Source organism: Pleurodeles waltl, chromosome 12, assembly GCF_031143425.1.
Source record: "Pleurodeles waltl isolate 20211129_DDA chromosome 12, aPleWal1.hap1.20221129, whole genome shotgun sequence".
Classification (NCBI taxonomy): domain Eukaryota; kingdom Metazoa; phylum Chordata; class Amphibia; order Caudata; family Salamandridae; genus Pleurodeles; species Pleurodeles waltl.
Genome location: NC_090451.1, coordinates 537,262,766 through 537,277,408, shown reverse-complemented (window position 1 = coordinate 537,277,408; position 14,643 = coordinate 537,262,766). Strand labels below are relative to the sequence as shown.

Genomic DNA, 14,643 nt, shown 5'->3' with positions numbered 1-14,643 from the left:
GAGGGGTATTACGTTTTTATTATCTCTAGGGTCATTAAGTGAGGAGACGAACGTTATGACACACATTTCAGTATTACCGCCCCCTAAAATGAAAAGTCTGACTGTTTGTCTGGTCATAACAAACTCACTTAGAATGACAAAGTTAAGAATACATGGATTTCTTTCTTTTGTGAAACACTTACTCAGGTTATCTTCCTTCCCCATTCACCAATTAGATACGCCTCTGCCACTTTAGTATGTCCGCATCCAGCCACAAGACTGGCCTCCCAAAAATACCTTTTCTTTGACAGTCATTCATGTCGTGCATGTGTCCTATTCTGGTTGGGAGGTAACTCAATGGTGTAACATTAACCCCGCAGCTCCTGCTGGTCATGTGGGGGTTGGGTGGTTGGGGGGGGGGAAGTAGGGGGGATGGGAGAGGTGGGAGGAGGTCCTCCATATGCTTTGCGGGGGCTCTAGTTTCATTGCGCCACTGAGGTTAAAGTTGCATTATGTAGGGAAACCAGATGTTTTGACTGAAGCGGAAGTCTTCGTTTCCAGCAATTTTTCTGAAGTGTCTGAAGGCCATTGCAATTGAAAATCTAGTACCTGAAAAGGGATAACACTGTATAATCCACTTGGAACTTGGGCATATAAATAGTCTAAAAGGAAGTTCCCTAATGGATTGATTATACCAACACTAATTTCTAAGTGCATGGATGCCTGCAAAGTAGTTAGTACTCATGGTATTGTGCTCTAAATACATTTATAGCAATTTATACTGTTTAGATGGCAACCATTATTACTCCAGAAATGAGAACAAAATCATTCAAGTTGTAAATCTTATGCGTGGCCCTTGGTAAGAGGCGCATTAAAGTATTAATACATACAAAGTTTTGCTTTAACTGGAAGGAATATCCACATAATGGATAATTCCTTAGCTCTACTTCTACCTCTTGCAGAAGGTAAGGATACTATAACTGCTTACAAAACTTAAAAGAATTCCATTGTTCTGATATGGACTACTGGTTTTTAAAGACCGGTTCAGAGTATTGGAAATTTCAAATAAATTATCTTGTATATCACTTATAAGGTTTATACATTGAAGTATGTCTGTGTAAAAAGTAATGTTGGTATGATATGCCTCGGGGAGGTTTTCCTTATGGATAAACAATGGAAAATCTGTGCATTCTGAAACCATATACAACTACATTTAAGAATGGCATCAACTCAAAGAAATGTCATGCCTTTTTCGTATGTAATGTAAATATGAATCTACCTATGGGGTTTTTGTTCACCCATTGGAGTGAATGGTTGCTAAAACATCTTTGTTTGCTTTACTAGTTATTATGGAACTACAAGCTAAACCTTACAACTGATCCAAAATTTGAGTCTGTGGCACGTGAGGTCTGCAAGTCTACCATCACAGAGGTGAGCAGTTCCATAAAACTTGATCAATATATTTGCATGTGGCTGTGGAGTGTGAAGCAGGCATTTTGTGGACATATGGTTTGTCATTAGTTTGGAACTCTGTGGGTGATATTCTCAAGTATGCTGTTGCTTCAGAATGAAATGCTCCCTGTGCTATCGCATTGGATGTTTTCAGCTTTTGGTGAGGCAGATGCTGGTTTGCAAAGTGTGTAATATAGTAGCCCTTTGTGAAGGTTGCTGGGGTTTTGATGACCTTGGTCTTCTGAAATTTTTCCAGAGGCTCCAATTCTTTGTGGTGGTTTTAAGACTGTCTAGTTTCCATGAAGTTACTCCTGTGTTGAGAATGAGAGCTGGGTGTTCGATGGCATGTGTGTCTGTAGATACACATGCTCTGCATACTCCTGCCATCTAGTGTTGAGCCCAGAGTGGTGCATGTTTTTCTTCGAAGAAGTGTTCCAAGTCACAAGATCGAGTGACCCCTCTAGGAATTATTGCACCAGGGCGCCGACTCCTTTGTTTTCTCTCTGTCATCAGGTTCGGACATGTCTTCGCTCAGTCAATAGATTCAATTTGGCTCAGTTTTCTTTCAACCTTTCTTTATTTTGACGGTGTCCTCGTTCACGCTTTCGCATTTTATTGCTGTCTTTGTTGGGTCAGGCACCGACTGCTTTACGGGTTGCTAGAGCCTCCCTTGGGCCTTCCTTCCACATGGCAGCAACAGAAATGCTTTCCTGATGGAACAGACTCCACATTTCCGCACACTGACCAGCATCTTGTGTGCAACCTCTGCCTCTCCACCCGGATCATCATCAGGCTGACTGCAATGCTTGTAAGTCCTTCTGCTCCAAGAAAACTACTTGGGACTCATCGGCTGGAGATGGCCCAAAAGACACTGGATGACACCCAGACCTCTCCAGAGAGGAACCTGCACAGGAGAAGGATTAGGAGGAGGCCCTCTCTTCAGGATACCTTTGACTCTGACATCCAGCCTGACATAAAAAGCCACAAAATTACTTCTGCCCAGTGCGTGAGTACCGTGGCCCCTGCTGCCCACCATAAGACTTTAAAAAAGACTTTTGTCTGCCCTCCACTACTACCAGGCCATGATTGGTACTGAAAGTCTGCTTTGAATGCCCCGCCCTCTGGTTCTGCACCAAAACCCTGCGTCCTTGGCATTGACCTCCATTTTCTCAGACCAAGAGATCGTTCCTGTTTTTATCTGAGCCTCTGGACCGAGTTGGCAGTTTTCAGCCTCCACTACATTGTCGACCAAACCACATGACAAATCTTCGGCGGCAAGATCTTTGGAACTGAAATCCTCCAACTAGTCTCTGGCCAGTCTTCCACCACCCTTTCTCTGATCGAGCCAATTTTGGAAACTATGGACGTTTGTCAGCGCTGCCTCCAAATACAGTACGGTTATTGCCACTCTTCCGCTCCCCAAGAGAGAAAACCTTCAAGGAGGCTTTGGACGTTCCTGCCCTTGCTAAAAGGAGGACCAATGACAAACCTGCCAGCCCACCACGTGGACCTTCTCCACTTCCTCCATCTTCACCAATGCCCCTTCCCTTCCCCATTCCCCCACTTCACCCTTACTAGGGGATTACACACCTCATGGTTCTCCTTTGCTTTCCACTGGGGGGTTTAGGTGGGGCTCTGGATGATACAAACCCTTGGGGCGCAGTTACCCTGACCCTATTTCCTTTAATGACCCTGACCTCTACCTTGCATGCCCCTCTTCTCCTGAGGACATACCTCTTACTACAGGTAGTAGCTAGGGCAGTTGCGTTCCACAACGTGGAGCTGCATAAGGACCCCATTGAGCAGGACTTCCTGTTTGCTGCACTAACTTCCACTCATTGGGACATACAATATCTCCCCATGCTCCCAGGCTTGCTTCGCCATGCAGGCAATATTTTCTAAGGAGCCTGTCCGGACTAGGGTTATAACACCAGGTGTGGATAAAAAGTACAAGGCAATCCCATCTGACCCATTTTATATCAGGTCTCAAGTTCCACCATACTAACAAATCGTAAGTGGGTGAATAGTCAGGCCACTGTGGACTCTTCTCCCCTTGAGAATGAGAGTAGGAAATATTGCTGCTGCAGGCAAGAGTTGTGGCACATCCTGCATATTGTTGGTGTGTCCAACTCCCAAGCCTTACGAGCCTGGTTCGCCTGGGTTCATTAGGAGGAAATGGAGGAGCTCCTCCAAATCCTACCTGATGAGGCGAGTAAAAGGGGTCGGCGAATAGTCAGAGGGGCAGGTCATCTCTAGTAATTCCATTAGGTGTACCCTGGATGCTGCAGACACAGAAGCTTGCGGCATTAACACTTGTGTTCTTCTCCTGAGGCATGCTTGGCTCCAGCTTTAAACCTGAGGTACAGCAGGCAGTCCTCAGTATGCCCTTTGATAAGGAGCACCTATTTGGACCCCAGGTGGTAACACGTTTTTTTATTTTATTTATTTTTTTAAAATTTATTTTAAGAAAGCATGAACACTGTTAAATACATTCAGTCCCCTACACAGATGCATTTTTCGTCGCCCTGGGTTCAGAGGCTCATACAAATCCTTCACCTCTGAGTCTACCTCCCATCCTAGGCAGTCTCAATCCACTCACACTATAGGTTTTTACAGAGGCTCTTATAGAGGTACTAACAGAGGGAGGGGGAAAGAGCACTGCCACCCGCAGACCCCCCTCCACTGCCAAGCAGACTACCTCCACCTTCCCCAGACTCCTCTAAAACCGGTGTTCCAAATCTCACCTTCAGCCTCTACAGGTGCAACCTTAGTTAGGGGCCATTTTGAATGCAGAGCTAGTGTTGGCATACCAAAACCTGCTTGTGTCCAGAATTTTTTGACCCTCCTTTCCCAGTTTCAGGAGAACCATACTTACACAGGCAGGACCATTGTGTGTCTGTTGGGGATGATGGCCTCTTGCATTGCTATCGTTCCACATGCCAGACTACACAGTCATCCTCTACAATAGTGTTTGTCTCGCCAATGGTCTCAGTCACCTGGCTACCTGGAAGGTCTAGTGTTAGACCGCCAGACTCCCCGTTCTATTCAGTGGTGGAACACCAATAACCTCTTGAAGGGGCAGCCTTTTATAGACCCTGTGCCTCATGTCACATTAACCAGACTCATCACTCACAGGTTGGGGTGCTCAGCTTGAAGACCTCACAGTACAGGGTCCATGGGATCCCGATCTCCAGTCCCCACACATCAGTTACCTCAAGCTTCAAGCAGTATTTCTAGCCCTGTGAAAGTATTCCTTCCTCATCTGTCTCACAAGGTTGTCTTAGTCCACACAGACAACATGACAGCTACGTATAAATTACAGAAACGTGGTGGGGAGACAATCTTCTCAACTCTCACAGCCCTTTCAGACCATATGGAAGTGGGCCCTTCATCACCTTCACCTGGTGCAGAGTAACTGCCAGGGACAGAAAACGACTTTGCAGACATGCTCAGAAGGATGCAGCAACACGATCACTAGTGGGAAGTCCTTCAGTCATACTTTGCAAAGTGTGTAACTCCTCACGTAGACCTTTTCAACACAGCAGAAAATGCAAAATGCAGGAGTTTCGCCTCAGTTTCCAAACCCTTTACTCAAGGGTAATGCTGTATGGATGAATTGATCAGGGAAATTTGCCATGGTTCACCACCCTCCTGGATCTCTGTTGTCCCTCAAGAGAAGCTGCCCAACAGGCCTATCTTCTCACTCGGTCAAGGACTAATCAAACTTCCAGACCCCAAATCACTCAACCTTGCGATATGGTTCCTGAGGTCATAGAGTTTGAGTACTTGGGCTTTTAACAAATTTATGGACTTTCTCAAAGAAGCCTGTAGATCCACTACTAAAGTCTGCTATGCTGCACAATGGAAACGTTTTGTTTGCTACTGCCAACCTAAAAATATTGATCCCATGAACGCTACAGTTCAAGAGTTCTCTTGTTTTTTGCTCCACTTACAATAAGCAAATGTAGCCTACACTTCCATTTGACTACATATCGCCACTATAGCTGCATTTCTACAGAACAGACAACATATTTCCTTGTTCAGAATCTTGGTTATTAAACCTTTCATAGAAGGTCTCAAACATGTAATTCCACCTAGGGTAGCTCCTGCATAGTTGTGGAATCTTAACATTGTGCTCACCAGACTCATGGGGTCTCCCATTTGAGCCACTTCATTCATGTCCACTTCAGTGGTAATAAAGAAGTCCTTCACACTAACCTTAAATTTCTCCCTAAAGTGGTTTCGCAGTTTCACATTAACCAGTCTATTGAACTACTATTCTTTTTCCCTAAACCAGACTCTTTTGCAGAAAGAGCCCTTCACACTCAGTGTCAAAAGAGCACTCATGTTCTATATTGACAGGACTGAAGAATTCAGGAAAACAAAGCAACTCTTTGTTGGTTTTTCACCACCTCACCAATATCCAAATCGGGCATAGCCAGATGAATAGTTAAGTGTATACAAACTTGTTATGTGAAGTCCAAGAGCCAGTTACCTGTTACCCCTAGAGCACACACTACCAAGAAAAAGGGTGCAACTGTGGATTTTCTCGGAAACATTCTTATAGCTGACATTTGTAAGACAGCTACATGGTCCACTCCACGCACTTTCACAAAACACTACTGTTAATGTTCTAGCACGCCAACAATCAAATGTAGCTCAAGCTGTGCTACTTTTACTTTTCCAGTCGACTGCAACTCCTACAGGCTAGTCACTGCTTTTATGAAGGGACTGCCTTGTTCTATACAGAGCATGTGTATCTACAGCCACACATGCCATTGAACGGATTATGTTACCATGTAAGCCCCTCTGTTTGTGGCATGTAGTGCTGTAGATTCACATGCGCCTGAAAAACCAACCCCCCCCCGACGCCCGTGCCCGTTGCACTTATGTTATTCTTGTATAGATCAGTACATATGTATTTACTTTCTGCATTGACCTCTTTCTCTATACTTTCCTACCTTACACTCCTTTTCTGCTGGAAAACAGTCTAACAAACCAGTCTAACAAAGGAGTTGATGCCCATATGCTATATCACCAAGAGGAGGAGTCACTCTATTTCATTACTTGGAACGCTCTAGACCCAACACAAGGAGGCAGGAGCATGCAGAGCATTTGAATCTACACTACTACATGCCGACAAACAGATACCTACAGGGTAAGTAACCTAATGCTTTTGCTGCATTCTTTTGCAATGCCTTCTAGAAGCTACATAAAAGAGAAGCTGTGATTCCTGGAGTGCAGCTTTTTTGAGACCTAGTTTTCCCATTATTCACTTTAGTAAAAATGAGTTGTACTTATGTGTGTGATTGTAGGGTGTGCCACAGAAAATTGCCCACACCCACCAAACAAATTTACTAAATTGTAAAACTAGTCTTTACCTCATGCAAGCAAAAAAAGTTCAGAAAAATGTCCACCTTTCAACAGATTAAAGAATGTGCAAATGAGCCACCTGGAAAGGGCTACTTGGTATCCTGCTTGGTTGACCATCGAGTGAATATCACAGAGTACCAGTGCCATCAGTATATCACCAAGATGACTGCCATCATTTACAGTGACTATCGTCTGATATGTGGCTTTATGAACGACTGCAAGAATGACATCAATAAACTGCGGTGTGGCAGCATTCACCCTGGCGAGAAGGTACTGCTTCATGCTTTGTCTTCCTGAGGTTGATCTGAAAAGTTAATCTTTTGAGTGGATTTATATTCTGTGTCAATTAAAACTTTCATTTGTATTTCATTGCAAAATCCTTTAGGTAGACCAGAGTCTAACTGATTTCGATTATGAGCATATTAAGAGCCTATTGGTACATTGGCAGTTAAACATTTATTGACAAACATTTACAGTTGTAGCATTGAGAAGAGGCCCTAATTTCATTTACTTACGTTGAACATCTGCTGTACAACAGATTCATCCCGAAAACAGAGGCCTTTATATAGAGGCGGGCAAAGTATTAAAAAAAATGTGGTATGTGTGTAGCTGACAGCCTACAACATGATTTCACTAATTATAGTTCAAATGTGTAATGACTTTAGAAATGAAGGAAATCCTTTTCAGTCCAGAGGAAGCAGAAACTAGAATCCATTTTAAAACTGTAAAAGTATTTTCATCATATTACTAATTTTAAAGATTAATTTACAATAACGTCTCAATTATTTGCATAATCTTACTATTACCACAAGTCTGATACACTCTAAATGATCCCTTTTATGTTTTTAAAAACTACAAAATTGCTTTGGAGCCATGTTAGCAAGTTGCCATTAATCTTTAAAAGTGGTCTTCTCGCAAATCTGCCTAGTGCAAAAGACCCACAGATTTACCATTTCAACCACTGTTTAGCACCTTCTCAAGATTTAGTCTAAACTCCCTGCAGTAATTCCTCCTCCTTGATGCTCTAGAGGTGCCATTTGTGACAACCTAATGGCCTGTCACCTTATTACTTGATCTGCATTGAGCAAGGGCTGTTTTGAATCCTTATGGTCCACATTGCGCTTAAGTTGGTTTTGATCAATCACATCGGACTGCTGCATACAGTTGACATAGGAGAATATTTTATTTCATTTTATTACACACAGTACAGTAGCCTTGGGGGTCTATCAAGCCCAGATAACCAAGTTGTAGAGGTACAAATGGCAGAGCTCTAATTTCATGTATCACAATAACTGTTTCATAGGGATAAAAGGAATCCTTTTCATACTGTAAATATTTTGTCTGCATAATGTGTAGTAGTGAACTCTTGGTATTTGTCTATGGGCTTGGTGACAGCAGTGGCTGTGATACTGATGCTTACCAACACCTTGCCTCCACAGACACCTGCCTCAGCATTGAATAATCTAAAGACAGTCCAGATTGTCATGATCGGGAAGTCTATAATGAAGCTGACTATTGCCGCCCAAGGAGGATACAGGAAAGAATTAATGGCATTACAAGGGAGACGGTCAAGGAGAATTTTTATGATGAAACGTTTTGAAGGCATCTCCCATAAGCTCAAAGTTTGGTCTACTTAGAGGAGACTTCTGGGTCAGATGGCATGGCTATGAAGGGCAGGGACTCCGGGTACATGTAGAGTGACTCCTGCCATCTTTAAAATACTGATACCAACATTTATTTATTCTTACAAAATGCCAGTGATTTACATATTTGGCCAGAAAGGTACATTTTCTACTCTTCTGGCCCAGCATTTGAAGGAGGGCTCCTTTTATAACCGTTTTTTGGAAGGCAGTGGAGGCCTTAAAGGTTACGTTTCCTTCTATGGAAGGAAGTCTAGATTTTGACAGAAATCCTGCAGTCCTCCCTAGATTGTGAATCCCTTTATTCCAGTCACTTTCCTTAGCCCTGTAATTAGTGCATGGTGGAAACCCTTTTTTGGGCCCAGGGGTCCATAGGCAGATTGCCAGATGCCATAGGCCTACTCTGCTAGACATGCACTTTGTCCTCACACCAGTCACCACTATGGTCTGGTTGTTCAGACTTAATATTCTATCTAATACCTGAACACCCACCCTAGTGCTCTCCCAAAAAGCTGGACACCTTGCAACACAAGGCTTTTGCATTTGATCACTTGTCTGTTCACATCACTAATGCAACCTGCTTTTTAGGCCAGTATGTCAGGACTTTATAAGAACTGGCAAATGTATGATTGTCAGGATGCTAGATCATTTGAAGAATCTTTTCTCTGGTCTGGTGAATGATATCCTGGATGCATCAAAATAGATCCTGAAATGTTGCTTCAACTTCACAGGCACCATTGCTTGATATGTGGGTACCACTGTCCCACTGACTAAACATGCTTTGCTTTGAGTTCCACAGGATTTTCTGTGGATGTCCAGGCTACACTGATGAGCATGCTTTTTCCTAGGGAGTGGCCGTTCAGTGAGAAGGCAAGACTCCTCCCTGGCATGTATAAAGAAAAATTGTATTAAGGGTTATGCTCTAGACCTTACCTCCACTGCACAGTGACACGGTAATTCCACCAACAGTATTGGAAGTTCTGTGGTTATTCTAGGGCTATGCAGTCCCAATAATGCTTTATCAGCAGTGGCAGAAGAGCTAGTCCCCACCAGCCAGTTGTCTTTCTTGTCCAATTTCCTCTTCAAACATCTCCCCTCTGTTCATTAGTTGGTGATCACAACAGACCCTAAAGCTTGCAGTCATCCTGTTTGGACTGCCAGCCGCATGCTTGTTTATGAAGATACAGAACGTCATGACAGCTTTGCTGTGGATGTCGTGAATACATATATTTCTGTACGTTGCTGGCTGGTGGCTGAAGGCCTGACACTGCAGCCAGCAGGTGAGTCTTCTTTACAACACCAGCAGATACATCTTCTCCACAACCAGTGGAGTGGTGAGCTTTACCATAAGCATCCAGAAGTCTCAGAGAGGCTATTTAATTGGTGAGATTCTTGATGCAAACTTTATGAAGGCCTTCTGTTTACCTCAGGATAGTTGATTTTTGGCCGATGATTCTAATGTCAGACTAAAGCTGCAATCTGTGCATCCTTTTAGGGTCCTCACACCGCATAGCAGATGAGGTACCTCCAGCGATATTTGAGGAAGCAGTAGCTGCAACAGGTTCCTGGCTTGGGTGCAGATTTTTCACTTTGTTTCATATCAGAACTGGTGGATGGACCCCTCTAGCTTTCTGAAGTGTTGCCTATTTAATCCCTAAATCCCAGGGCAGTATGTTAAATTCTGACAGGCACTTTTAACTGCACATTTGTCTCTTAAGAAAATTCTCCAGGCACAGTACTGGATCTGGAAACCTTTCATAGCAGTGCTCCTGCTAGGTGGGACTGTGTGGCTGCACATAAGCTACTTTCCGCCCTGGAGTGACAGAGCGAATCCCGCTTTTGTCACCCTGTGTGCTGGCCGTAGTACCTTTCTGTGCCTTCAAACTTGGATCTGGAGCTCTAGTTTTACTTCCACTTTTGTCTGTTTTCTATGACCTCTAAAACGTACTCCATTGTGCGAGGGAACAGTGTCCCCTCTCAAAACAGGCTTGCATACATGCAGTGACTGCAGAAAACAGATGTCTGTCTCAGACACGCACCGGGATGCTTAGGTTTGGGGCGAGAGTCAGTTACGCGTTGAGTGCTCCCTCATGCACCCGAGTGCGATCCAAGACTGCAATGCTCTACATTGCTGAACACAGCTAGAAGTCTCAGACCTTGTGTAAGTCCTGCTCCAAGTAGCAGACTAGCTCCTGAGGTCTCTCCAGCGAGAAGTAGTCTTTGCTGTCAAAGTCCTCCGGAAGTTCAAGAAGGTGGTACACTCCTGCAAATTCTCTTTTGATAGAGAGTAAAGGTGTAGATTGATCTTGCTCTAGATGGCTGACTAAGGAGCAGATTATGCAGTTGATCCAGCAAGCAATGAACAGCATATGTGTTGGGCGGGGGAGTACAGCAGTCAAAATATTTGATCCAGCAACCCCATATTTTGTTTTTCAAATTTGCGTGGACAGCGTCTGTTTCAGTACATGACCTACTCAGAAGCCATGCACTAGTCCATTCCCCTCCTCAATTCCCCCAGGATAGGTGATTTTAGGGCTCCCCAATATATGGCTATGTCTCACTTCACAATCATTAATCCCAGGCTACAAAACAGTAGTTTTGCCTGGGAGAGGTCCTACATCAGTAAGGATACCAAGAACTGTATACTTGGGATCGTTTTTGAGAACCGCCACCACTTTACCCAGTTCAACCAAGATAATTTTCCAAAAGGAGCACATGCTCGGGCATGATTATAATGTTTGAAATAAGTCTCCCCTCTGTCCCTGCAACATAAGCAATCAGAGGACATTGCTCTTCCCATTTTATGGAGGCATGCCCTATCACAATAAATTCTGTATAGGATTTTGAGCTGGATAAGTCACAATATCTATTTAATGTAATCTTCCCTGGGGAACATTAGGGCGGCCTCCTCCCATGTGAGCCTCAATTTCTTTAAGGTGTCGGGTATGAGGTTTATGGTTTTTGTGTTTATATATGTCTCCCTTCTAAAGGTGTGTATTCCAGGCTGTCTTTCGCTATAGACTTCGCCCTTCCCCAGGCATGTCTGGGCTGAATATATTTAAAGTATTGAATGTTGTGGAGTTGATATTCATTATGGAGGGAAGAAAAAGGACATAAGGACAAGTCACCCACCAAATAAGTACCTATGCTATCCCATGTTTTGAACCTTTCATCTTCCCAAGTTCTTTAAGGCTATACCCTATCCATAGTGGGGTTTCCTGAGTGATTTTATTGGCCCATCGTATACATCTGTTTGCATTATGCCATGCTAGGATTGTAGCTTGGGTCACCAAGAGGAGTGTCCTCGTCCCCCATAAAGGTAAGGGAGATAGTACTTGGGTATTGGGGTTTTTCTAGTGCATATGTGGGGTGTTTCCTGTCTGTGTATTCCCATTCATTTAATATGAGCTGGTGGCAGGCCCAGTAATATGCCCTGATATCTGGGAGTGCTATGCCTCCATTATACACATTTCGATGCAAAGTGTGGAGGGCTATTCTAGGGTGTGCCTCATTCCATAACAACTTACGGAGTTAATCTTCAATTTTGATAAATATATCTGCTGGTATGGTATGTTATAAGTATTTGGAAGGCATAGAAGAATTTCGGTAGGGTAATCATTTTAAACATAGCTGCCCTACCTAGTATCATGAGGCAAGGCCCTCCATTGAGCTGAATCTGCTTGGAAGTTTCAGTGTAATTTTAACATTAAGGTTTATATTCTTCTCTTGGTCTAGTGTAGTTTAGGTATCTAGATATTGAAAGCCTTCCCCTCCTACTCTCAATGGCTTTATGTATTACCAAAGTAGCTAGTTAATGTTGATCATGTAGGATGATTCCTTCTTGTAGGGCCACGACATGAAGCTTATATAGGTAAGGTGCCAGAAGGTCCAGCTGTCGTTTAGAGAACTTTGCCAGAAGGCTGTTAGGTCATGGGGTTTTGCTATAATTCAGCTTACACCGCTGCACATACCTCTGAAATCTCATCCAAGGCTTGGATATCTGCAGGTGATATGATGGCAATGTCCACTTAGGCAAGGTTTTCTTCAATTTGTTATTGTCCTGACAAAGGTCTGTCTCTTTAAAGGGTCTCATAAAATCGGGCAAACTCTCCTGCTGTCTGACTGTCTACTGTGTATATTCTACCTTACTTTCCTTCAATTTGTTGCACCCACTGTGCCTCCACTTCACAGCAGCCTAGCCATGCCAGCAATTTCCCTGCTTAATCGCCTGCATCATAGAGGTGATGTTGGGTGGCTAGGTAGCCGGGGCATGCCTAGTCTGTCGTGAACTCATGTTACAGACCTAGAGTTGCCTCAATATCGGGAGATATGGATGGGTGATACTCTTTTTGTGTCAGGTTGTGCCTCTCAAGGTCCTGTAGCTCCCCAGTGGGTTTGGGGGGGGGGGGGGGGGGGGGGGGGATGGGGAGGGGGAGGGGCACTGGGGCTGGTGGTGTTGCATACACATTACTGTGAATGACCTCTTCTGTTCTCCTGGACCGCAGCAAAAGTCCCATTAGGATCTATCCATGACCTTAATACATGAAAAGTGGGTATCTTTCAGACCAGAATTGCTACCCCTCTTGTGCAAAAGGTGAATCCTGCGTGCAAAATTGACAATGGTTTCCCTCCTGTAGGAGAACAATATCTGGATTTTGACGTCTAATAAACATAGTTACCAGCCAGGCTTGGCTTTGTTGCCTAACCCTTTAACATTCCATGTAAAGACGGAGCAGGTTCCCCTGTCAGACAGTAGTATGTGTCATGTCTAAATTACTGCCTATCAATTATTCCTGTATGAATGATTAGAAGTTCAGTTATGGACCACCCTCCTGTCTTTCGAACACACAAACATTAAGAACCACAACCAATACAATAAAGTAATATCTAACTCTATACCCCTCCCTACCCCAGCTCCCTGCGATCTTCCAACCACATACTCACACATCATACTATTGTACCTATGTCCCAAGACCAAGCCTGAGAGGTCTGTCGCCCACCCACTTCACAAACTCTATGTAAACTGAAACATGTGCATTATGGTATCATACAATCACTCTCTGTGCTACAGTGCAGTCAGTGACAGCTGCACCACTCCAACATTTACTCTAGGCCCAGGATCTTAAGGAACTTAGGACCGTATGTACGACCACATTTTCCCATTGACACAGAATGGGAAAAACCCTTTGCTACATCTGGCCCTCAGTCTTTAACTTGGCTGTCTCTCTACACTCACACCATTCATTCACTTGAGATGTAGAAACAGGTATAGGTGGGGATGGCATTCTGAGGTGACATCTTTCTCATTCATAGGGATCTGTGTAGCTAGTCCTTCATCACTTTCCTGTGTGGGATTTGATTCCCTTTGTCTGGATTTTCTTACATTGGATTCGGAAGAGTGACTTTCCCAGAGTTCAGTTCCAGAAGGCTTCAGTGGAGTCTCGTCTCAACGTCCACAGACTTCGGGGTCTGCATTTACATTTTGAGGTCCACGGCTTCGGCCCCTGTGTGAACTCTCTCTCTTCAGGTGTCCCCAATGTGGGTCTTGAGGAAGGTTTCTCTTCCATCCATCACATGCCTCTTCAGGTGTTCCAAAGAATTGCGCCTTATTGTGGACGATCACTTTCAATTTGGCAGGGAAGAGCATGTATTGAAGTTGCACTGCTCAGTGCTTCACCTTAACAGCATCAAAGGAGGGACATTGTTTCTGCACTTCTCAAGAATAGTCTGGGAATAGCATGAGGGTCGATGAATCATTTCAGCTTATTCAGTCGGCGTGCCTCTTTGTATCACATCTCGATCCTGAAAGTTGAAAAAGTGTGCTGAGAGCTCTGTAGGGATCCAGTTCTCCAGAAAAGCTAGGGGGTTGGTTCCCTCCACTCTCTATGGAAAGCCTACGAAGTCAATGTATTTCATGCTCTGTTTTCACCATCACCACCCTTCCAGCGCAGGCCCTTAGTGTTTTGATGGTGGTTAGGTCTTTTCCATGAGTGTGCAGTGTCCTCAAGTTCCAATATTTATTCTTCTGTCATTCTATCATGACATTCCAGAGTTCCTGCTGCTGGAGTGAAAACTTCAGAGATTACTTCTCCCTACTTTAGTTTCTAAGGCTGTCCTGCATTATTGGATGGCCACCAACAATTCTGCAACTTTGGGCAAGGCAGCTCCCGAGCTGTCGATGGGGAGGGAGTTTCTATTG

At 44.0% G+C, this 14,643-nt stretch overlaps 1 protein-coding gene across 2 annotated transcripts in view; it reads left to right on the top strand.

The window, feature by feature from the left end:
* GLG1 (golgi glycoprotein 1) overlaps positions 1 to 14,643 on the top strand; it is a 619,378-nt gene that overhangs the window by 79,254 nt on the left and 525,481 nt on the right. For both annotated transcript variants that reach the window (XM_069217558.1, XM_069217559.1), the window contains exons 3-4: positions 1,324 to 1,410; positions 6,859 to 7,074. In XM_069217558.1, coding sequence (XP_069073659.1) covers positions 1,324 to 1,410; positions 6,859 to 7,074 — 303 coding nt within the window. The remainder of the gene's footprint in view (positions 1 to 1,323; positions 1,411 to 6,858; positions 7,075 to 14,643) is intronic.